The sequence below is a fragment of the Eschrichtius robustus genome, chromosome 2 (assembly GCF_028021215.1).
Source record: "Eschrichtius robustus isolate mEscRob2 chromosome 2, mEscRob2.pri, whole genome shotgun sequence".
NCBI classification, from domain to species: domain Eukaryota; kingdom Metazoa; phylum Chordata; class Mammalia; order Artiodactyla; family Eschrichtiidae; genus Eschrichtius; species Eschrichtius robustus.
Window position 1 is genome coordinate 11,641,045 of NC_090825.1, and position 26,385 is coordinate 11,667,429.

General features: G+C 37.9%; 1 protein-coding gene across 10 annotated transcripts in view; it reads right to left on the minus strand.

The window, feature by feature from the left end:
* The window catches only part of DNAH5 (dynein axonemal heavy chain 5), a 246,554-nt gene that overhangs the window by 135,237 nt on the left and 84,932 nt on the right, over positions 1-26,385 (minus strand). For all 10 annotated transcript variants that reach the window (XM_068535147.1, XM_068535146.1, XM_068535148.1 and 7 more), the window contains 13 exons: positions 26,094-26,239; positions 22,661-22,826; positions 21,689-21,928; positions 19,911-20,101; positions 19,706-19,793; positions 13,751-13,884; positions 9,306-9,507; positions 8,498-8,733; positions 6,121-6,339; positions 5,227-5,289; positions 4,682-4,920; positions 3,712-3,952; positions 1,366-1,565 (listed from right to left, as the gene is read on the minus strand). In XM_068535147.1, the coding sequence (XP_068391248.1) occupies positions 1,366-1,565; positions 3,712-3,952; positions 4,682-4,920; positions 5,227-5,289; positions 6,121-6,339; positions 8,498-8,733; positions 9,306-9,507; positions 13,751-13,884; positions 19,706-19,793; positions 19,911-20,101; positions 21,689-21,928; positions 22,661-22,826; positions 26,094-26,239 (2,365 nt within the window). The remainder of the gene's footprint in view (positions 1-1,365; positions 1,566-3,711; positions 3,953-4,681; positions 4,921-5,226; positions 5,290-6,120; positions 6,340-8,497; positions 8,734-9,305; positions 9,508-13,750; positions 13,885-19,705; positions 19,794-19,910; positions 20,102-21,688; positions 21,929-22,660; positions 22,827-26,093; positions 26,240-26,385) is intronic.

Genomic DNA, 26,385 nt, shown 5'->3' on the forward strand with positions numbered 1-26,385 from the left:
CTACCTGAGCCATCAACCTTGGGACATTTTTTTACTGGAGAAAGACATAAACTTCAGTCTTGTTCAAGCGACGTTGTATGTGGTGCTTCTGTTATTTGTAGACAACCCTACTCCTAAACGACTGTACTGCCTTTTGTTGTTTTTCCTCTTCTCCTTCTTCACCCTTTCTTGATCTCTCCAGTCCAACATAATACGGGCTTGAAGTCATCTCAAATATTAGTCATATTAGTGAATAAAATTTTAATTTCCATATTCTTAAGTATTAAGCAGATTGCTTTAATATTCTACACATCCTTCTGGGTTTTTTTGTTTGTTTGTTTATGCTTTTCACAAGAATATAGGTCCATAGCAACAGAGATCTTGGTTTTATTCACCCTTCTAACCACAGCACCTAGAAGCCCACATGGCATGCGGTAGGTGTTCTGTAAATTTCCGTTGACTATGCATTCCTCATACAACTCTGTCTGTGGGTTCAATGCCATTGGTAAGAAAAGTTTACCCATTCCTAACGCAGATGATATTTACTTAATGTATATGTGTACTTCTTCTACCTCCATAGGGTATGTTATCTTCCATCTGTCCTTAATTCTGGTTGGGTGTGACTAGTAACCAAATTCATTAAAACTCACCAAATTCTAAGTAGTTCAGACTCAGTGTTACCAATAGTCTCAATCTCTAAGACCTAATTTTATATTCTATATTACTCATTTCAAACACTTACACAATTACCATATATTTGAGAAAACCCTGGTGAACAAAAAAATTATTTCAAAAAGCACAAGAGGAAGCACTGAACCAAAGAAATCTAAGTTTATGTGTCTCTGGCTCGCACATCCAAAGCTTGACAGCTCTGCTGCTACCATCAAATAGAAATGTTAGGCTGGTATCGGTCTGTGCTGTTTTACTTCTCTTTATGAATTAACTTCATTCTCTAACTTAATCTGTCATCTCATTAAAGTATGTACACAACTAAGAGTTTCCAGTCCATAGGTGTTGACAAAAAGGTTTCCGAAGTAATTATTCTAAAATTCAGAATAATTTTCCTTCTGGAATCTAGAGCCTGTCGAGCTGTCAGCTGTGCAGTGAGGCTTGTCAGCAGCAAAGCTGAAATGTTCCACAAGATCCAAGTGGCTAATTACATGGTGCATGATTTTGTGCAACTGATGGTCTCAGACACATCCCCCAAATAGAGGATAATGAAATAAAAACAGTATTATCCATGCCAAAGGCTAAATTTAAAACGAGTACTTTTAATGTTGAATAGATTGTACGAGGGGTATTGTTGCATTTTTTAAATTAATTTCCCTTGAAATGTTTGTTATTATGGTTCTCAAACCTCAGGGGAAAGAAGGACGGTTTTCCTACCTGTTGCCCAGTAGGGAGCCCAGTAACATCAAGCTGTCCTCCATGTTGGCAATGATTTCCGATGTACTGTCTCCTCTCAAGAGGAGCTCTCCACGGGTTTTAAAGCTGCCAAATGTGAATGTTTTGTTGTCCCATTCATTAATCACTTGCTTCAGCTTTTGTTCAATGTCCCTCTCTTTCACCGCACTGATACAGATGTCCTATTAAAAGTGCAAGCTCTCATTTTATCACACGAAAGTCACACATCCTTCTCAAATAGTCTTGGTTCAACAGAGGTCCTGTCTATACTCTTTCCTTTATATGTATCTATAAATACTTACATTTCCAGATCTAAACTGCAGTATAATAAATGGTGTGTGTATGTGTAGATATAATATAGATTTATCCTAATTTGTAAAATTTCCCACCGAACTATTCCAGAAAGAAAGAAGACAGAAAAGATATACAGCAGTGGAAGATTTTCAGCCATGATGAAAAAGAAAATCCTGCCATTTGCGACAGCATGGAGGGACCTTGAGGATACTGGGTTAAGTGAGATAAGTCAGACAAAGACAAATATTATATGATAGCCCTTATATGTGGAATCTTAAAAAAACAAACAAAAAACAAAACAACAACAACAACAAAAACTTGAAAAAACAGAAAGTGGAATGGTAGTTACCAGGGGCTGGGGGTGGGGGAATGAGAGAGATGTTATATCTATTTACAGCTAATAGATACATAAGTCCTAGAGATCTAATCCACAGTACAGTGATTATAGACAACAAAACTGTATCCTAAACATTAAATTTTCTAAAAGACTAGATCTCAATTGTTCCCACCACTAGAAGAAATGATAATTGAGGTGTTCGCTAACACTACAATGGAGATTATATTGCAATATAAATGTATCAAATCACTATGTTGAACACCTTAAACTTACACAATGTTAAATGTCAATTATATCTCAATAAAAATTAGGATAAAAATGATATGCAATAACCTTTTAAATTTTGCAGCTTTCATCAAAGACTCAAAATTTAATGTGTCTCTGATTTAACTCTAAAGTCAAACCAACGCAGTACGAGAGGAGGGAATGAACAGAAACCTGACTTCTTCCCAGCTCTCTGACCACTCTCCCTGTCTTCTCTGCAGCCTTATCTTCTCCTGGACCATTGGTCAAACCCATCCTTGCCCTCTTCTTGTCCCTCTCTGGATGAGCATATCCACACCCGTGGAGTCAGCAACTTTTGTATCTCCAGGAAAGACCCACGCCCACTGCTTACTGGGCTTCTCTGTTTGGATACATCAAGGGAACCCAAAACACAATCTGTGAAATATCAAACTCATGCCCAAAATCAAGCGCATAGTCTTTGCACTTTGTCATTCCACCTGATCACCTTCCAACACTCCCCATCTCACTCATAAGCACCATCATCCACTTAGATCTCTCAGCAAGAACTCTAGGGTTCATCCTTAGCCCCTCCCATTTCCCTAGCATGTTCACTCCATCAAATTCTATCCAATTTTACCTCCTAACGATCTCTTCAATCTTGTCTCCCCTCTTCAGCTTCACTACTTGCCTCCTCATCTGACACATCATTATCTGTTGCCGGGGATATTCAAGTAACCTCCCAACTGGTTTCCCAGCATTCCCCCTTTCTGTTTTCCAATTCTTTCTCCTCACAGCTACCAGGGTGATCTTTACAAAATGCAAATTTAACCACGTCATCCCCCAATCAAAATACATCTCCCAGTTGGCTACCGACTGCTTCAAAGACTGAAATGGATAACACATTCTAGGCCCACTCCATCTCCCCAACCTTAGCTGTCTCCTCTCTCGCCCACCTCCACACCTCGGCCTTCTGGTCCCCTAAACACACCTCAGACCCTTCACATATGCTGTTCCACCTGCCTGACATTGTCTTCTCTGCACTTTCCAAGCCCCTTACCCCCTCACCACACAAGCACACCCCGTTCACCCAGCACCCAGTCTTCCTGACCTTCATCGCCCTCGTCCCACCCCCAGAGAGGTCAACCCCATTATTAGAGGCCCTCATAGAGCAGCATACTTTCATTTCAATGGTATTTACTGCAGTTTGTAACTACACCTTCATTTGTATAATTATTTAATTATACAAATTATTTAATGATCTATAAACACAGGAATGTACTCTTATGTCCCCAGCATTTAACACAGAACCTGTTACATAAACGTTTGTTGAAGAACTAATAGCTGAGTACCAGGAAAAGAGTTTTGATTGTCCTAGCATGATGTACTGCACCAACAGACCATGATGTAGGAGAACTCTCAAATCCCCTGGGACCTTCCAATCGCCCACCACATCATACGCTCAATCATTGTACCTCTATTTCCTCTTTGTATTTCAGAAGAGGTGCCTCCATGATATGTCTTAACTTAAAAGTTTCATTCCCCACATCTAGACTGTGCCCAGTGAGAGCAATTATCCTTTCCCAGTGCCTTTCCATCATGGCCTTACTGGCCATGCGCTCCAGCAGTGGACAACACTCGCTGAAATCATCAATGGTCTTCTTCAGATCCAGAAAAGCCTGCCAGCCCTTCAAGGCCCAGGGCAGCTTCCGACACCTGCGAAGAGGAGCCAACATGAAAGTTCATTCGAATAGAAGCCTGGAATGTCTCCAATCCAAGACTGTCTGCTAGCATTTCCATCAAAAACAGTCACCACAAATACCCACCACATTGTTAAATCTCATGACTCAGAGGACAGCTGTTAATGTAATACACTTTTACATTGCAGAAATTTGCTCCTCCCAATCAGGAATGACTTTTTTCAATTTCCTCATAAAAATTAGGTAAAAGGCATTATTTTATAGAATAGAGGTACTTCCCAATTCAATTCTCCAAACGTGTTTTGAGACCCTACCAAGTACAAAGCACAGCAGAGTGTTTCAGGCTGTCAACTGAAAAGTACAACAAATGACCCTCCATTTTTGGGGGGTTCAACACTTCAAGGATGTAGAAAAATCACAGGGCTCTTGCTTTTATTTCAAATAAATCCTCTAACATAAACTTCAAATGTTGGTAAGTGTAATATAAATAGAGATCAGCTCTCTCTAAGATGCAGGAAAGGCCCTGGCAAGATTCACCCAGGTTTAAAGGATGTGCTTGTCTCACCAGGCACACACAGGGGTAATTAATAAATCGCATTTGACGAGGCTGATGTCAGTGGACAACAGCAATGAAGCATGATGTGCTTTCGAAACATCTGGGTGAAAAAAGAACCCTGACAGCCTATCAAAGAAGAAAGCATTTGAGGTTCAATAGCTCTGGGCATGCTAAACATTAATTTCTCACCTGTTCTGGAACTCTAAAAGTTCACTGCTGATTTTTTCAATATTTACTTCTGACCACAGAATATCGTGATAGCTATTTACAGTTTCTATGACACTGTTGTACAGAGCGTATATTTTCTGTAGAAGATTCAGTTGCTTCTTGATTTCGAGAAGCTGAGGATACTGTGTGATTGGCAGACCAAAAAGCTCCTCTCCTCCAGTATAGGTGATATATTTCCGATAGATATTATCAAATTGATTCTAATAAAAATACAAGTGAAAACTCATCAAAAATGATTTACATGTGAATAAACATGCAAATGAAAAAAAAAGATTTGCCAATAAGCAAACATGGATGATGTAACTGAGCACATGTAAATGAGAACTAAATGAGTACAATTAATTACATAGAAACCAATGCTAACCATAATCAAATCACAGTTTTTAAAAGGTAAGTACATACTATATTCCACAATGGGCTTCTCTACATTAAGCGGAAAAAAGTATGTGTTTAAAAGACATTGAGGCTTTGGTTCTATAGAAAGTCAAAGAAACTAAAAAGATCACCTGAAATATGACAAGTCTATCACTGGCTTCCTGGGGTTTCAAGCCGCTAGCCATTGGACCATTCTGAAACAAAAAGTTAAAATAAACATAAAATAAAATGAAGCATTTGCATACAAATTTCATGAGCACTATGTATTTGAATATCAAATTTTGTTTATATGCATGTCACATACAGGATAGGAAACTTAGTTTTTTATTTGTAAAAAAGGACTCAGGAAAGTAACTCATTTGGAAATATTTTCAAGGCCAAAAAAAGCCAAGTTAAGGTCACAGCTTTCATATGTCAAGAAATTTTGAAAATTAAAAATATGTGCTATTAATTTATCAGGTGACATGAAGGGTAAATAACTATTCTGTAAGAAGCACAAACAGTGTCTGGTTTGAACTAGAACACTAATGCCACATGACACAGAGTTCACCACTCTAATATCTATTTGTAAAGTGACCTGTAATGTTAACATTCCAATCAGGTTTTCCGACATTAGACCACCTTAAATAACTGGATTTCTGTGCTTCTTCATCCATGAAGTTGGTGGTTTGGCGTGTTACCAGTTAATAAGTACAAATTTTACCCTATACTCTACACATTTCCCTTCTGTAGCACATTGTAATTGGCTGGAAATGGGTCTCTTTAAGCAACATATTCCCAGCAGATAAAAAGTTTTGGGAAGATGGAATTATGAAGTTGCCTGGAAAATGGCAGAAGGAAGTGGAACAAAAGAATGAATACGTTGTTCAATAAAGTTCTTGGTGAAAGTGAAACATGTGTCTTTTATTTTTATCTAAAAAACCGAAGGCACTTTTTGGCCCACCCAATATTATCTTTAAACAACTACACTTTGCATGCTGTAGTCACTCTTCTCCCAAAATACACAGAGAAAGCGAGAGTTGTACCAAATCGTAGTCCAAGTAGAAGTGGTGACAGTCTTGGAGGAAGACCTCCACGGTACTAATAAGCTCTTTCCTGAAACTGGGCTGCAGCGAGACTAATTCATTCTGCACTTCACTGGCACGTGCCAGAAGCTTCTCCCAAGCGTAACGCAGAGCATCCACTTTGTCCATCTCTTCCTTTGCTATCAGAAGCCCATATTTGTTAAGCAGGGCATAGGATTCCTACACAAAAGAAGAAAAATTTAATTTCTGCTAGTCAGGTGCATAAATGTATGCACAGTCATTTTTTAAAGCATTAGAATGGAAAAGATCCACATGACAGGGAAGCTGCCCAGAGAGTTCTAGTTACTCTACTTGCAAACTTGGAAAAGCTTAAGTGAGCAACTGAGCCACTTAGCTTCAGTTTCCTCATCTGTAAAACAGGAAAATTCCCTGGCTGCTTCACAGGATTTTCGTGAATATCAAAAAATATATATCAATTTAAATGCATTTTGAAAACTATAAATCATTATACAAATAAAAGGTATTTTTACTTAGGCCCCTAAATTGTATTTGAAGACTACAAAATTAAATCAAGTAAATGAAAAACATAAAACAATTTAACTGCTAATTTTAGAATAACAAAATGAATCAGAGTTTTAACTCTATCCTATTTCACTTTGTTGGTAAAAGGTTCCAACAGTAAGACATAAGAGGGCATTCTTGAATCAGAGCCTAAGCCAAGTTATTGCCCTCCGGACACAAAATCCTGGACTATTCTCTTGTCTAGAAGATTAAAATAAGGCAAAGTTTGGTTTTCATGAGAAAGGATTTTTCCTAAATATCCCTGGCCTCTTCTCCCACCATTACTCTTCCCCAAAGACACAGAATGAACACCTGATTGTTGATTTGGGGAAAAGATTGTTGATTTGGGCAAGCATAGCCCAGTGCCTCTCTTCCTCTTCCCTCTTTCTCCTTGAAGGCATGCCTCCAGTCTGCACCCCAGTACCAATCAAATCAACAAAGTAACACAGAGACCTGCAGCTTTCCAATGCTGCCTTTGATGGATGACTAAGTACAATTCTGGGACTTCGTGCTCACAAGGCCATAGTGTGGGTGAATAGGGTGGGGAGATGGGGAAAGTAAGATACAATGGGAATATGGGAGCTGAACACTAAATCAGGTCTTCCAAATAAGTTGTATCAGTACTAAAGATTGCATCTTGAGCTTGACTACTTGACAACAGTTTGTCTTAACTCTCACATCAGGGGGAAAGGGTTGGCAATTGTTGGACTTCCTCTTCAAACCCCTTCTCCAAACTCCCCTGGTCCAAGTAGGAGGTCTTTGCCTTGATGTTTCAATTCCAAAGAAGAACACAGTGGACCACGTGATTTCCCTGACCCAACACATTAGAGGTGCAAACCTTCAGTCATCTCTGCCATTTTCACGGTAATTTGAAATTTTTCAAAATTCAAAGAGACGTGCAGAAAATATGAGACAAGAGTATGATCCTGACCATCAGAGTTTAAGTCCAGACATTTAAGTCATGGTGTGATGAAAAGATAATGTTTCTATAACTGGAATTGTTCTAATGCTACAGTTCTACTAGTCTCGTTTAAAAGAATATAGTAACCCATTCCTGATAAAGCGTTTGCATCTAGAAAAGACAGTATGATAATAAAAACAAAAGTAATGTGCAACATTAATCAAACTGCGTGATTTCTTTGACCCTCAGTTTCCTTGTTTGGAAGTGGAGTGTTGTAGGAAGTATTAAACGAGCTAATACAGAGTAAACCCATGAATGGCCACTGTCAGTGCCCCATCCAGGTCCTGTTTATCAGCTGGTATTTGCAACCCAGATTGTTGGGTGTGTTGGCTATAGGAATCAAGCTGCCTTCTTCCCCTGAAAATTGTCCTCAGCTGATAGGAGCCTCCTCATGAGGAAATAATGGTCAATGACCAACTGATTTGGGGGAGTAAAGACAGTCCCCCCTTGCCTCAAAATGGGGCCAACTGTGTGGTACAATTCATGTTCCAGAACACTCCCTGTGGGATCAGGCCGAAGTTAGTCTACAGCTAAGATCACACCCTGGCTTAGCTTCCTCCCACCCCCAACCTCATTCTTTTCTGTTTCGTTCACTCTACTTCTCCCATGAGCACTCAGCAGTAAATCACTTACACAGAAATCCTCATCTCAGGCTCCGCTCTTCAACACCTTAAATGCTGTGTAAAGGACTAGAACTGCCCACACGAGGCACCCTACAGGTTAGGTATCATTACTGAAATCGTTGTTCTTGGGTTTAGCGGCCATTTGTAATTCCAGTCCAGATCTGGTCAACAGTTCATCTAATAGAGCCCAACATATGGAGATGTTTCTATAGAACAAGTGATTATCAGTTACCTCAATAGGTCCCACTTGAAAGTCAATGGAGATTTGCTGCTCCCTAATTTCCTTCAGGGCCACCATAGCAATTCGAATATCATCTAGGTCTTTAATTGGGCGATTCAGTTTCTTACTGAATTCTTCAACAAGTGTAAAAATGTTTTCCATCTCACTTCTGTATTTTCTGTTACAGTGACGGCCAATGACAACCATCCAGGCCTTCGTCTCAGCGGTCAGGGTGAACTTCAAGTCAGCTGTAAAACCCACATGTTCACCGTTGAGTTTGAAAAACTTGACCCAGTATAAGGAGACCCAGTGTAACGGTTTACCAACAGTAAATCCTTTGCAGCTGATAGCCCTCTAACACATGAAAAATCAAACTGGAAAAAAAATTAGTTTTTCCCAATCATTATATATTCATTCATGTTATAAAGCCTATTTGCAACAATTCAAAACACATTCCAAAATGGGAAAAAAAAAAAACAAAACAGTACCTATCAAAACTGTCAGAGCTAAGCCTCAAATCTTTGTTATTGTTATTTATTAAAGAAAGGGTACATTTTAATTCCAAATATGACAGACTTATCCCTTGTCTGAATTAGCATTTATTTTCAAGGTTTAGCAGCAGAGTGTTCAAAATAGTCCAGAATAAATAATTATGCAGAAGGAAATTAAAAACAAATCTACAAGTTGGTCTTAAAGCTTGAGGCCAATAAAAGGAGAGTCAATCTTTAAGATAGCTAGAGCTGTCTGGAATACTAATCTAGGTAAAGAGACAGAGTAATACGTTGAATTTTTATGACTGTCTGAAAGAAAACGAACCAACCTGTGTACAGAGCAATGGTACCCGCACAGATACACTCAGGCTCAGTGTTAATTTCTTGCTCTAGTTTTTGGAAATAGAGAATCTGGGATTCAAATTCAGAAAGCAAGGGGTTTTTCATAATAAACGTCACAATGGTTTCTTCTTTCTCCTTTTGCCAAACGTGATTGTAGCGTTTGAAGCAGTCGGTGGATGTAATAACTTCCTAGAATACAAATAACGTATTTGTGTAGAGAAGGAAGAATCAGAAACGGCATCATGATATATGTGAACATTTGCCAGTTGCTGGTGGTTCCCATGGATTTATTAAAATGTTTAATTAGTGAACCGTGTGACTAGTTGAAAATGCCACAGGACTGGAACTGGATACAATAGTGTAAATAGTAACCTGGGACTAGTAACAATGTAACTGGTACCATCCTACCAAAAAGAGAGGGGAACAGTTTCTCAGGAAAAAAAAAAAAAAAAAGAGAAAGAGCGTGAGTCCATAAAATCTCTTGTGGACCAGGCCCTTTTGATTGGAGCTGGACCTTAGGTCAAAAAACACAGCTCAAATCATGCCACAGAGAGGGTGGTGCTATGGGGGAAAAAAATACTCTGAGGTCACTTTTTCCCATTGCACAAACTCCTCCAAGACTCTCACTGGTGAAATCTACTGGAAGTCTCAATGGAAACCCATTGACTTGTTCCCTAAGGTCATAGCGTGGAGATTAGATCTAGAGGGACAAATAGAATATATCCAGCATCAAGCCCCATTGAAAGATTGCATGGAATCACACAAAATGTATAAATACATTAGATAAGGACCGACATCCATACAATATTAAATCTTCCCATGTGTTTCTAAATCTTCTCACCTCTTTTTCTTTAATTCCTTGTTAAGTTTTAGAGAACTCTTCATAAAGACCCTACAAACTTCTCATCATGTACGCTCCTAGGTATTTTTCAATGATGTTGTTATCGTAAAAAGGATCTTTTTTCCATTATCCTTATAACTGTATGGATGGCATATAAGTTTTTTTAAAAACTGGTTTTTTAACGAATGGTCCGCTTTGTTACAAAGTGTGCTTCTGTAAGATGAATTGGCTTTCTCGCAACTGGCAAATAAGGAATGATGTCAATATAACAGGAAGGTCACATTGTCAAATGCTGTTTTTCCTAGCACTTCATTTTGTACCCACTAAAGCAGCAAACCAAAGAGGGGGCACAATGCTTTTTGTCTCTTCTTTCTTTTGGGTTAATTTGTTCTCCACTTTGTTTTGAGAATGTTCTTTGCACAGTTAGACCTGATCTTTGTATATTTTATCCTTGTTTCCATAACTCAGTATTTTCAACTGTTTCTTACACCTTGTTACAACTTCTACCAAGTTTCTTTCACCTTTTGATAGTATGTAAAGTTCTATACTGACTATAGCGTTGTTCAACAGGTTAATATTTTACTATGATTGTTATTGTTTTGGGTATTACTCTGGTTACAGAATTTCCTAGGTTGTGTGTGTCTGTCTCAAGCTCTTTTTTCTCATAATCCCTATTATATGTGCAACTTTGCAAAACAGGCTTTTCAGGAATATGTTTATTGCATTACAGCAGAAATACCTATAGTTACCTTTCAACTGACTACTAACTTAACTCTTCTTGGGCCATATGTTTTTTTTAGATTAGCGCTTTTGGATTTACTTGATAGATAATCATATCATCTCCAAATAATTAAAATTTGTCTCCTCATTTCTAATGTTTATACCTCTTGGTAGTCAACTTTTTCTATTGGCTTACATTATAATTTCAGAGTTACATCTGCATGAGAAACAAAAATTTCAACTGAGATAGAGAGAAAAGTGGCATTATTTGAAAGCATAGAGCATTACCAACGGCATACTAAATGGTCTGATTATTTTAAGTAAATTTCACCAACCCATACCAAGCCAAGCAGTAGCTTTACTCTATCTCCCCACATGCAGCTAAAGATGCCCCTTGAAACCTCAGGACTAATGAGTGTTGACACTTCACACCCACTAAAATGCAGAAAGCTAAGCCTGCCCCCGCTTGTCCCAACTACACCTGATGCCCTGGCACGGGCTGAGATGTTGACATGCACACCCAGAATGCATTGCAACAGCATCTAGACATATTCACAAATGTATGATGGTTTGGAGAATGAATTACAGATTATCAAAGATCCCTGAATATGGGTAAAATTCCAGAATCCTGAGTTCTTTCAACACCCAAGAGTTTATAATATTAAGAACGTACCTGGGACTTCCCTGGTGGCACAGTGGTTAAGAATCTGCCTGCCAATGCAGGGGACACGGGTTCGAGCCCTGGTCTGGGAAGATCTCACATGCCACGGAGCAACTAGGCCCGTGCACCACATCTGCTGAGCCTGCGCTCTAGAGCCCGTGAGCCACACTACTGAAGCCTGCAAGCCACAACTACTGAGCCCGGGTGCCACAACTACTGAGCCTGCGCTCTAGAGCCTGCGAGCCACAAGTACTGAGCCTGTGTGCCACAGCTACTGAAGCCCATGAGCCTAGAGCCCGTGCTCCGCAACAAGAGAAGCCACCGCAATGAGAAGCCCGCGCACCGCAACGAAGAGTAGCCCCCACTTGCCACAACTAGAGAGGAAGCCCGTGCGCAGCAACAAAGACCCAATGCAGCCTAAATACATAAATAAATAAGTAGATAGATTTATTAAAAAAAAAAAAAGAACATACCCTAACTAAATAAGTTTTAGACTCTCATTTATTTTATCTGAGTCAATCTTTATTAAACTGGAACTTTTGAAAGCAGAGGTAACCTAAAGCCTAAAGGAAAAATTACTTGAACTACATATGTAGGGCTGATCTACTTAAGTTATTTTAATTGCCATGGTTATTTTGATTGTTTTGTCCAGCTCATCTTTTCAAGCCAGGCAGTGTTATAAGTTGACGGCCACACTATGTATGTGCTGAATGTAGGTCAGGTTTATATTCTGATCCAACCAGTTATTGTAAGAGGAAAGGGGCTGGGGTCAGAGGAGTTTCTGCGGTCGAGGAAGGGTCAACCACAGAAAATTCAGAAGGGTCTATGGCTGTGGAGAGCCATGTCTAGCACTACGACCAAGTGTGCATATAGTCTTCCAGAAACAATCTGGCCATCCTATCAATCTGGATAAAGTCCTTCAAGTTATTCTAAGTGCCAACCCTTTCTATTATCTTAAGGAAGACTAAGATCTATACATTTCCTTCACATAATATAAAGGCAAGTGCAACAACGACACAGACATAAGTATCTTGTTGCCTGCAGTACATTAATTTCAACTACTCTGTCTTGCCCTTGGATTTTCATAATAGTGGCTGCTTATATTCAGAGAAAGTAATGGACTTTATTATTGATCTATTTTATTGTATTTTCCATGATTACTGAGACATTTGAAAGCATACTTGAATGTTATTATCATCATAGAATACTCTACTAAGCACTAGACAAATATTTGTTAAATTGAATTATGTGAACGCAGTCCCTAGGGCAAAATTAAATACAAGACCTTCAAGATATTAAGAAAGGAAAATTGAAAATGCATAAATGCAAAAGCTTCCAGTTCCCTCAGGAATACATTGAAATTAAACTTAATATTTCCTCACATGGTTACAGCAAAGGCAGCTTTTCAAAACACTTTCAAACAAATGAAACTCATTCTATCAAAACTGAGTAATAATAGAAAAGATATATTTACTGAGTGACAACTGTTCCCTCAATAATGAGAAACATTTTTAAAGAGTCAGGAGGTCTTAGTGCCAATGTGAATATTTTCTTTTAAGTAGAAATTGACATCAGGATTTTGAGTCTTTTTAACCACAAAGACAGATTTGCCTGAACAGAAAAGGGAAAGTTGAGAGAAGAGCAGTTTGGAAGAAAAAATTAACCTGAATTTACATCCATGTCCAGTACAAGTATGTGCTGAAAATATTTTTGATATTCTCAGTATTATCTTATTTCCATGATATACATACATGTATACACAATATACATAAATTTTCATCTATTTTATAAGATTTGCCCAACTACACAAACATAAAGAACTGAGTGTAAATCTTATTCTATTTCAAATGATTCAAGTCAGTTCCAGCATCACTGACTCTCTGAAGGTGAACTGCAGCACCCATCTGACTTGGGGTTTGAGACATCTTGAATTTTTTAACAGACTTATCTGTACTACATAAATACATAAAAAGTTTAAAGGCATTAAACAGAAGACAATATAAAACACAGAAATAATCATTGTCTTTCACCTTGCAATCTAGAACGAAAAACCTTGAGTTAAACATTTGCTGAGCACGTACAAGATTCCATAAGCTGCTCACTGAGGGCACAGTGGGTGAGACCCAGGCTACATGAAGGACAAGCTTTAATGTGCAGCTTCAATCTTGTTGTAAAGCAAAAAACCCTGGCTGCAGATCCTCTTGGCCTACCTTTTTGGTGGAGCTGATGATTGTGCTAAGCACAGAGACTAATTTTAGAATCTCTTTGTTGTCGGAAACATTCTTATAATAGTTCCTGTTTTGCACAGGAATGGGTAAGTTCACAGATGCTATCTCAAAGGTATCTAAAAGCAAAAAAAAAAAGAGAGAGAGAAACATTTATATCAACAGTATATAGAACGTGCTTTAAAAAGATGAGCGAATTTCTGTAATGGTAAAGTAAGGACCTCTGAAAAAATCTTCTTTATAAAAGCAATTGAAAACACTGGGCAAATTTGTCAATAATAATTTTTTCAGGACTCTGGACATTAACCAAAGCTTGCAACAATTCAAGGAATTGTTCATTCGAGAAATATTTTGAAATTTGGGTAACAACAGTGAGTTTTGTCGTATGTTAACTGGTTCTACATACACTGCCCCCTGCTGGCTACGTGGCAGCCTCGAGAAACAGGAGCTTTGCAATGACCGTGGCTGTGAAAACCACAGCCAGCAGCAGGCAGCATTCACCAGAGGGACCAGCCTGGGCTTCAGGCTCCTCAAGAAGCCCCATAGAATTGGCCCTACTTGACTTGTCTGGAAGCTCCCTGGGCAAGCCCCATTCAAACAGTTTATCTTTATTTGACCTGACTCAGAACCCACTGACTGAGAAAATCCCTATCCCCAAGGCATTTGTCAAAAAACAATCAGAACAAAACAGAAGCAAACTCATAGATACAGAGAACAAACTAGTCCTTGCCAGAAGGGAGGGGAAAGGAGGATGGGCAAAATCAATAAAGGGGATTAAGAAGTCCAGTTATAAAATAAATTAAGTCACAGGATGTAGTGTACAATACAGGGAATATAATCAATAATACTGTAATAACTTTGTATGGTGATAGATGGTAACTAGATTCATAGTAGTGATCATTTCATAATGTCTAAAAATACCAAGTCACTATGTTGAAGTACATAAGTCACTTAGTTATGAAGTAAGTCAACTATACTTCAATTAAAAAAAAAAAATCAGTGACATTTAACTTCACAGCTGCCTGAGGCAATGATATCCATTGGGGCAGTGGAAAGGGTGGCCAAAAAAGTTAAAGATCTGGGGAATGAGATGTCCACAGAAGGCCTTATAAGGCCCTGACATATTCCTGGGGTTCTAGAAGGTCATGTGTATGTACAGAGCTGTGCACATGCCCAAGAAAGACCTAAAAGTGTCCCAATCGTTCATGCTGGCTCATGAATTGAGGTCTTGCACAAATAGTAAAAAAAGACTAGAGCAGTGTTGAAAACTTCCTGAGCTTTCAGGGTGCTCCAGTGCACACACAAACTCCCTAGGCAAAGGATGGAAGCCTTACTGGTTCGAAGCATTAAAGGAAATCTCTGTGCAATCACAGTTAACTGCTAAACTAACCAAGCACAGACTATAGTGGTGCAGTCCACAGGGAAGACAAGTTTTACAGAATTGGTCCAGGAAAGTCAATATAAAACAGTAATAACAACAACAACAACAGACCCTGGGAGAAAGAATCAGATTTGCCACATTATACTCTTTAACATATCAAGTTTTCAACAAAAAATAGAATTGTGAGACATGCAAAGATACAGGAAAGTCATGCCCACCCAAAGGAACAAAAACAGCCAGTAGAAATATACATGAGAAAGCCCACTATTGGAATTACTAGACAAAAAGAAATTTTTATTGACGTACAGTTGATTGGCAAGATTCTGTTAGATTCAGGTGTACAACATGGTGACTCAAATTTTTTATAGATTGTACTCCATTTAAAGTTATTATAAAATACTGGCTATATTCCCTGTGCTGTATATTTCCTTGTAGCTTATTTATTTACTTATTTTATACATAGTAGTTTGTATCTCTTAATCCCATACCCCTATCTTTTCCCTTCCCCCCTTCCCTCTCCCCACTGGTAACCTCAAGTTTGTTCTCTAAATCTGTAAATCTGTTTCTGTTTTGCTATATTTGCTATATTCTTTCCTCTGTTTTATTTTTTAGATTCCACATATACGTGATAACATAGAGCATTTGTCTTTCTCTGTCTGACTTATTTCCCTAACATAATACCCTCCAGGTCCATCCATCTTGTTGCAAATGGCAAAATTTCATTCTTTTTTATGGCTAATAGCCCATTGTATATATGTGTCACAGCTTCTTAATCCAATTGTCTGTTGATGGGCACTTGGATTGCTTCCTAGCTGTTGTAAATCATGCTGCTATAAACACTGGGGTGTGTGTATTTTTCAAATTACTGTTTTCATTTTTCCAGATATATACTCAGGAGTGGAAATGCTGAATCATATGGTAGTTCTATTTTTAGTTTCTTTGAGGAACCTCCATCCTGTTCTCCACAGTGGCTGCACCAATTTACATTCCCACCAACAGTGCAAGTGGGTTCCCTTTTCTCCACATCTTTGCCTACATTTGTTATTTATGTTCTTTTTAATGATGGTCATTTTGACGGGTGTGAGGTGACATCTCATTGTGGTTCTAATTTGCATTTCTCTGATGAGTAGCGATGTTGAGCATCATTTCATGTGCCTGTTGGCCATCTGTATGTCTTCTTTGGGAAAATGTCTATTCAGGTCTTCTGTCCATTTTTCAAACAGGTTGTTTGTTTTCTGATATTGAGTTGTATGAGCTGTTTATATAGTTTCGATATTAACCCCTTATTGGTCATATCACTTGCAAATATTTCCTCCCATTCAGTAGATTATCTTTTCATTTTGTTGATGGTTTCCTTTGCTGTGCAAAAGCTTTCTCACACCATGTACAAAAATAAACTCAAAATGGATTAAAGACCTACAAGTAAGACTGGAAACCATAAAACTAGAAGAAAACATAAGCAGAACACTCTAACATAAATCATAGCAATATTTTTTGATTTGTCTCCTAATGCAAAGGAAACAAAAGCAAAAATAAACAAATGGGACCTAATTAAACTTAGAGAAAATTTAAAATCAGCTATTAAAATATGTTCAAAGAACTACAGAAAACCCTATCTGAAGAATTAAAGTACGAGAAGTATGTCTCAGAAAATAGAGACTATCAATAATGATATAGAAATGTAGAAGAGAATCAAATACAAATTCTGAAGTTGAAAAAACAATAAATGAAATGAATATTCACTTGCAGGGCTCAACAGATTTTAGCTTGTAGAAGAAAGAATCAGTGACCTTGAAGGTAAGTTTCTTAAAATAGAAGGCTAGGTTATTGATTTGAGATATTTCTTCTTTTTTAGTATCAGTGTTTAAGACTATAAATTTCCCTCTAAGCACTGTTTTAGCTGCATTTCATAAATTTTGGCATTTTGTGTTTTCCTTTGCATTTATCGTACAACTATTTCCTAATTCCCTTTGTGATTTCTTCTTTGACTCATTGGTTATTTAGGAGTGTATTGTTTAATTTTCATGTATTAGTGAATTTTCCAGATCTCCTATCACTGATTTTTAATTTCATTTCACTGTGGTTGGAGGAGATACTTTGTATTATTTCAGTTTTTTTTAATTTCATTTCAATAGTCTCCAGATTGACTTACAGATTCAGCACATCCCAAAAATCACAAATCTTTTTTGTAGAAATTAACAAGCTGATGATTTCAAAATTCATACAGAAATAAGAGATCCAGAATATTCAAAAACAATCTTGAAAAAGAAAAATGTTGGAAGACTCACACTTCCTGACTTCAAAACTTACTTCAAAGCTGCAGTAATCAAGACAGTGGGGTTCTGGAATAAGGACAGACGTAAGATCAATGGAATAAAATCCAGAGTGCAGAAATAAATGCTTACATTTGCACTTGCAGTTAACTGATTTTCAACAAGGGTCTCAAGAAAATTCAATTGGGAAAAAATAGTCTTTGCAACAAATGGTGCTAGGACAACTGAATACCCACACGCAAAAGAATGAATTTGGACCCTTACTTCACTCAAAATGCACCACAGACCTAAATATAAGAGCTAAAAATATAAAATGTTTAAAGAAAACGTAGGAGTAAACCTTCATGACCTTAAGTTAAGCAATAGTTTCTTAAATACACAATCAAAAGCACCAAAAGGAAAAGTAGCTAAACTGGACTGAATCAAAATTAAAACTTTTATACTTCAAAATATACCATTAAGAAAGTGAAAAAACAACCCACAGAATGTAAGAAAATATTTCAAGTTACGTATCTGGTAAGGGATTTGTATTCAGAATATATAAACAACTCAACAATAAAAAGACAAATAGTCCAATTTTTAAAAACATGGGCAAAGAATAGACATTTCTCCAAACAAGATATATAAACGGGGAAAAAAAAAAAAAAAGCCACACATACAGACATGAAAAGATGTTCAGTATCATTGGTCTTTATGGAAATGCAAATCAAAACTGCAAGGAGATACCACTTCACACCCACTAGAATGGCTATAATCAAAAGGCAGACAACAACAACTGTTGGTGAGGATACAAGGAAAACAAAAAAAGAGAGAGAGACCCTCACACATTGCTGGTAGGAAGGTAAAATGGTCTAATTGCTTTGGAAAACAGTTTGGCATTTCCTCAAAATGTTAAGCATAAGTTGCCATATGATTCAGGGCATGACTATCATACCCAAGAAAAATGAAAATATATGTCCACGGAAAAACTTTACATAAATGTTCATAGCATTATCTATTCTTAACAGTCCAAAAGTGGAAATAACCCAAATGCTCATCAACTGATGAATGGATAAAATGTAGTATATCCATACAATGGACTATTATTCAGCAATCAAAAGAAATGATACATAAAAAGAAATGAAGAAATGATATATGCTACAACATAGTTAGAACTTGAAAGTTAGTTACAAAAGACCACATGTAGCATGATTCCATTTATATGAAACGTTCAGAATAGGCAAATCCATAAAGACAGAAAGTAGATTAATGGTTGCCAGGGGCCGGGGGAAGGGAATGAGAAATGACTGCTAATAGGTACAGGGTTTCTTTTGGAGGTGATGAAAATGTTCTAAAATTAGATAGTGGTGATGGTTGTACAACTCTGAATATACTAAAAACCACTGAATTGTATACTTTAAAAGGGTGAATTTTATGTTATGTAAATTATATCTCAAAGCTGTTATTTTTAAAAGGTGCAGCTTATTTCTTTTTTTAACTCTTTTATCATGACAAAAATATATGTATAATTTTTCATTAAACATTTTTCCTCTCAATTTAAGATATAATTCATGATTGAACATATTTCGAGTTTAGAAAATTCTGAATTTTAAGCTATTCTAGGAAGTTAAGCAATGTTTCCAAATAATATAAAAATTGAAATTAACACACTAACATATGATTTTTAGCTTAGATAAATAATATTGTAAGTTGTGGACAAAGTTGTTTTGAGCTGTCTTTAGCCTCCTCAGTAACAGACTATTTTAAAGAGGAACTTGTCTTAGTTTCTTCCTTGTGGTTAGTTCTCAGGGGATATGAGCAGTAATTGAAAATTACACACGCCCTGCTGTTTGCAGGGTTGCTTTAAAAGATACATTTATCATATATCATTAGCAACTTGGATGTCATATGCTACCTAATATTACAGAATATAAATGAAAACCATGAGATCTGCAGCAAAAATCACAGCATGTTAGCAAAACAGGACATATAATGGCTCAAAATACAAAATAGCTCTTAAACGTCAGGAAGTGTTCATTGTGATGATGACAAGTTTCTCTTTAAACTGTGAAACTAAAATCCTACTTGTCCCCTAGTATGCCTTGTGAGATACCCATTTAAAATACACTATTCATGATGGTGATATTAAAATACATGGATCTTTATATTTTATAAACTGGAAATTGGCTCATAGATTAATATTCCGATCTAATCTGATTGAGAATTGCGTGGAGGGAAAAAATACCTTTTAGCTCAATATATTTTGATTCAGAATGACTAGTTAGAAAGAACTAAAAGAACATTTACCCTGAGGTTCGTTTTCTCCCATTTCAACATCAGAATCACTGTCTTCGTTACTCTGCAAAGCAGCCATTTTTCTTCCGTGCATCTTTTTCTATAGTGGAAAAGGACGTATTATTTCAGTCATAGGTCCTTGAAACATAATAAACCACGCCACCAATCATATGATTCATTTCAATCATATGAAATGATTTCCTCATCCCACACCCACCTTGGACAACAGCTCACTGCTCCACTGTCTAACCCCCTTGGTGACAGTGACGATACACTCCACGGCTCTGTTCAGCGTCTGCTGTATGTCTTCTAGGGCTGGGGCCGTGGTGATGTTGGGAATGGCCAGAGTGACGCTGGCCCGGAAAATGGTCAGAGCTTTCTGCTGCATTTTAGAGGTACTGTTACTGTCTGAGTTAACACAAAACAGGGAGGATTTAATCTCTTTAATTTAAAGTTTATTAATTTAGTTAATAAATTTTTAATCTATTTCATTTTTAACCAGAAAAATTAAAGCACCTAGAACAAGACATAATAGGTATATCATTGGACAATACTGTATGTATTTGTTGAATGAATGAATGAATGAATAAAAATTAATGGAGGATCTAGTTTTGCTCAATGTTAACAGAGCAGTTCAGTGGAACCCAAGCCATTTTCTGCTGATTACAATTTACGGGTACACTCTCCATAAAGGAAACCCACTGCGTGGAGTCGGACTTAATTATATAAACTCTTGCCTAAAATATTGAAGATGATACTGTCCAAATAACAGGATACAACAAACTAAATGTAGAATAAGTAAGCAAGGAATGAAGAACAAGAATAACTATCGGAACAAGCCAAAGTCAGAATAAATAGCCAGCTTGGAATTTCAAATAAAACATATGTCTTTCCTACCACCGTGAGTATATCCACACTGGGTGCGGTTAAAGAGTGGAGAAGAAATAAAGTGTAATTTACCATTTATACTATACCCAAGGGGCTTTTTAAAGTTGGATATAGGTATAGGTGTCTAAATATGGATATGTGTGTGCGTGTAACTCTATATATACAGTTGGAAATACCTGTAACATATAAAGTTGGGGAAGACGTGACAATATTCAGCATATCAACAGTTGATAAGTTCTAATATTATCCCCATGTCAAAGAAAAGAACTATCCTCCATTCTGAAGTAAAATAAAGCTTAATAAGCCATGCCACCAATCAAAAACTTACGTTAATGTTTCCACTTTTATTCATCCACTTTTAATTAAATATTAGAGATACTTTCCCTTAAATGCCAATATGCAAAATAAATAAAAAGGTTTTGTTATCCTATTATTTTTTCAATTTTAATTAATTACTGTTACTTTATTTTTTTATATATTTTTAACTTAAAATTTAATTTCAGAATGTCTCTAAATTTGATGGATTTTTGTGGCCCCTCTGGGAAATGCAACACCTATTTCTGAATGGTGCCGAGGAGAGATGGTTGTACTGAGAATGAAGAAATCAGTTGGAAAGTACTAAATTGACACGAAAATAGTAAAAACAACTTCTGCTTTGGAGATCATGGCATTAATAAGATCTTTCTCTCTTTATAAGACTGGCTAATAATCTAATAATTTAACAGTGAAATTATCTTTCTGGATATCTTCTTTTTAAAGTATGTATTTTTTTCTTTCACTAATTAAAATAATTCATTTCACACGTTTTCACCTTATAACTAAAAGATTAAACGTGATGCTGATTATTATGTTATTAACAAGAGCTAAGCGACGTTAAGCAAATTACTTAACCTCCCTGGACTCCAGTTTTCTCAGTCTTAAATGAGAGGAATGATAGTGTCTACTTCATAGAATTGTTGGGATAATCCAAGTTCATAATATTTAAACTTACAAGGAGGCACTCAAGAAATGGTGGGGTTTTTTATTATTTAAATTTAACAGGAACACACACACACAACCAGCAACCAGGCTTGGCCAGCCAGGGGGCAAATGGTGTGGGATCATTACCCTGGAAGCTGGTCGTGTGGGAGGAATGAATGCGCTTGCGAATGGCCTCTAGCGTGTTCCTTGTAACTTTCAGCAGAGCACCCAGGTTCTGGTGATTGAAGTGAGAGAGCAACTCGCGGGCTCCTTCCTGTAACACCTCGGACTCTTTCTTCTTTCTCGCGACTGTCGTCAAAGGCAGGAGGCCCGCCCCAGCATTAAGAGAAGATGTCAAGGTGTCGGAATGTCCTTCTTCTCTTTTTGCTGTTACACAATGAGAGAAATTGAAAGAGATGGGGACGCGGAGAGAGAGAGAGAGACAGACAGACAGACAGAAAACCATCTATTGCAGTTAAAGAGGAGAAAATTAAGATAAATTACATGCAAGTTGAATAACACTCAAAGGTCACACTTCTTATGAAATGAGGCCATCAAAGGGTAGGAAGAGGAAATCAGGGCACCAGGCAGTCAGAGGAGGCCTCTCCTCCTCGATGTGCAGAAACAGGAGGAGAGGCAGGAGCTGTGGCCACAAAAGAAAGACAGGGCCTGGGCGCCTGGGTGCTGGTTCTCTGGGTTCTCTCTTCCACCAATAACCATAAACCCCTGGGGAATAGCGACCCTCCTCAGCCTCTCAGTGTCCTCGTCTGTCCTGCAAACCCTTTGCTCTGGTGTAGACGTACCTCAGTGGGGATTCCAATCCATAATCCATCCTACTCTACTGATAGTGAAAAAACACACATTTAGACCTAAATGCAAAGAGAGCTAACAAGGGCCAATGCAAAGTACATGCTTGTAGAGTTGAACAAAAAGTAATGGAAATGAATGACATGGCATCATTAAAATGTGCTCTGAATCATAATTTCAGATTTATAAATGTCCTTATAAAATTGGGAGGGTCTTTTTAGAGTGTGAAATTCATTGCCATGTAGAAAATTAAATTTTAGTTTTCAGTAATGTCCTAGAAAAACAAGACCCTTCCATTACCCCCTCTCTTACCCGAAATTTCATTTTTTGAATCAGTACTATTCATATTGGATACTTCTTCTCTGTCTTCCTTAGATGAAACTTCCACATCCAGCAATATATTTATTAGCTCATTGACTGCTTCCTCCACTAATGAGCTTTTAAAGTGTAATATCTGAGCACCATTTACACAAAGGTCCTATCAAAAAAAAAAAACAAAAAATTAGCGCCGTGTCATGTTTGTTTAACTAGCTCTTGAGGGCACATAGGTTCAGCCTCCAGATGAGATCTTGGTCCCCAACGATGCTTGGCCATGCCTCTCACACTAACCCAGGCCAGGCATCCTGTAAAGGAATGTGTTAAGGACAAGAGAACCAACTGGAGCATAGATGGACCAAAATTACACTTACTTCTCCAGCAATGGAGGAAATAACTCCAAAAGTCATGAATAGCCTCTCTTCCCATGAAGTTTCCTTCATTTCACATAAATCTGCTCTAGCCAGCCTTCCTTCTCTCTTCACCTTTGCCAACAGTCCATCATCAACCCCTAATTAATTTCAGATATTCCCCTGCCTCCAACTGGATTATGCATTTCTCAAGAATGAGATTTAACAAACATAAACGAATATACTGGAGCACTTTAATCAAGACAGACAGACAGATAGAGAGATAGTCAGTGATTTACCACCTAGTTGGAAAACAAGCCCATAAAGCAATAGACTGTGAGTAGGTCATAGACTCCAGCTCCATCCCAAGTTCCACCATGATTCATCTCAAGATTCTCTCTTAATGTGCTCATGGACCCTCCACTCCAAGCATTAGCTTCATGGTTCATTTACCTTCTCATTACCCATGACATTCACGTCCATTCCACTGCTGTAGGGCATATGGCATTTTGATATCATTAAAACAGGAAGATTCTGATGTGTTCTGAAACTATTAAACTTCTTTATCATCAAATAAAGTATAAAATAACTCCCAGCTCAGAACTTCACTTAACTAATAATCACCATCCTTAGCCTACAGACAGTTACGAAAAAGATGCAGGTCAGGGGTTGGGTAAGGGAGGGAATAGAGTTAGCGCCGCCCAGCAACAAGTACAGTAACAAGTATAGACTCTGGCACCAAACTACCTGGGTTCAAATCCTAGCTCTGTGTGATTCTGGGAGATCTTGGGCCTTGATTCCCACATCTGTAAAATGCTGATTATGGTAGAACCTACCTTAGATTGTTTCGAGAATTCCAAAAGGCAATGTATGTAAAATGATAAGAACAGTGCCTGCCACAAAGTAAGTACCCAAGAAGTGCTTGTTATTATTATTGACCGGCAAATCACATACAAACACAGGAGGGCGTTTGTTTGCGAAGCTTGCTTATCTCGTTCCATATAAACAATGAACTAACTCCTTGTTCTCTGAGAGATTGCTAACATTATTTAAAGTCTTCATCTTAAATCCTCTGACTCTACACACCCTCCCCTAAGGACATGATTTCCCACATCGATCATTCCTTTGCCAACAGCCTTTACTCCATCACCTGTTTCCACAGCCCTACCCAGGAGAAGCCCAACCCAAATGAACCAGGTCATCTACCCTCTCCACTTGCACACACAGGTCATGGCAAGGCAGGTGCTTGGTCCTGGAAATTCATGGTCCCCAAACTCAGGCAGGCCCCTAATGCTACCCAAGGATCATTCTACATGACTCCAGTCATGTTTCTCTACCAGGCCCCATAACTGCTGTGTCCTCAAATTCTTGCATCTTCAAATCCTTACACCATCCTCCCTCATCGTCCTCAGATAATAAGCTTGATTTCTATAGCACAAAGCAAATGGAGGCCACAACATGGCCCTGACCCCATGCCCTTATCCAGAAGACAAATCAGCCTCCATCATTAACCCCTTTTCCTCCTTTGTCAGTGAATGCAATGTTTATTCTTCTATTTAAGAATACATAGGGACTTCCCTGGTGGTGCAGTGGTTAAGAATCCGCCTGCCAAAGCAGGGGACATGGATTCAAGCCCTGGTCCGGGAAGATCCCACATGCTGCGGAGCAACTAAGCCTGTGCGACACAACTACTGAGCCCACGCACCTAGAGTCCGTGCTCCACAAGAGAAGCTACCGCAATGAGAAGCCCGCACACCACAGAGTAGCTCCCACTGGCCGCAACTAGAGAAAGCCCGCGCACAGCAGTGAAGACCCAACGTGGCCAAAAATAAATTAATTAATTAACTTTTAAAAAAAGAATACATAATCACACAATCTGAGTTCTAAGTCACACTCTGCTGCTTCGCCATAGACTATGCTTACCAAACATTCCCTTTTTCCTTCTCTACTTGATTTTCCCCCTCAGCATATGAACATACTCAATGAACTTCAACTCAACATCTTTCTACCATAAGGAGCTTCTGCCTCAGGGCCTTTGCACTTGCTGTTCCCTCTTCCTGGAATGTTTTTCCCCAAAGATATCCAGATGGCTTGCTCCCTCACTTCTTATGTTCAGATGTAATTACATAAGTCATCCCTGACCATCAACATAAAATCACAACTCTCTGTCAGGTACTCCTTTCCTCCACTATCCTCTTAATTTTTCTCCATTGAACTTATCATCACCTGGCATGTTGTTTGTTTATTGGCTTTTTTTGTTTGCTTGTTTTTCTATATCTTCCACTTGAAAGTGGGCATCACAATGGCAAGGATTGCATCAGTTTTTTGTTCACTGTTTTATTCCCAAACAGTGGTTCGCATAGGAGCTCCACAAAAATTGTTGAAGGAATAAATGAATTATAAGAAGTAAACATATTCAAAAGAAAGCATTCTTTTATATTGGTAATCATTCACTTTGGTAATCAAAATGAAAATTAAAATTTGAGAAATAATGGATTAAAGAAAGTTAACTAGACACCCCCAGGAGCCCTTCTGAAGGTCTTTATTCTAAAACGTTAATGTGAAAAGAATCTGAATGGGGAAAGGAACGTACAGTCTTTACCCCAAGCAGATTGAACACACACCCTGCCTTTTCCAGCTTTCCCAGCACTGGCTCCAGAACCGTGTGCCACAGAACACCAGTTTGGGATATGCTGCTCTACAGAAATGTTTAAAGAAGAAATTCTACCCAGAAGCTGTTTAAAACAATTATTTTATTAATTAACCCTAGCTTATTAGAAGCTCTTCAGCAAAATAGCTCTATTCTTCAAACACTATGGGAAATGAGAAATGTGTTCCATGGTAACTTTCCTCCTACTGATCTGAAAAGAAATGATTTGTTCTTCATGTCTACGTGACCCCTCAGGTACATTCCTCTTCATTTTCAAATTATCGTCAGAAGGCTCCTTGTTTGAATCACATCTATCACAGACCAGTCATGCGCAGAGAAAAAAAATTTAATTTACGCTCCCAAAAATGCCCTTTATAGAAAAATGAATCACAAAACAAAATTTAAATAAAAACATCAGTCTTCTAATAACCTTTGTCATTTGGAGAAACTCTTCACAGGTAAGTGGCTCCTCCGTGGGGAGTTGACAAAGAGGCGTGCTACTCATTTCTTCCAGGATGGCATCGATGCGGAACTCGATCAAATCACTGACCCTGTCAATCAGCAACTCCAGGGCCTCTTTGGAAAAAAATAAAAGCGAATAAAAGAGATTAAGCATTTTGTTTAAAAAAAAAAAAACCCAACATGATTAAATTTCAGTAGCAAAATCAAGATTAAAGTTGCTCCACAGAGCTGTTTCATACTTGGTTTTCTCGCACTGTTCT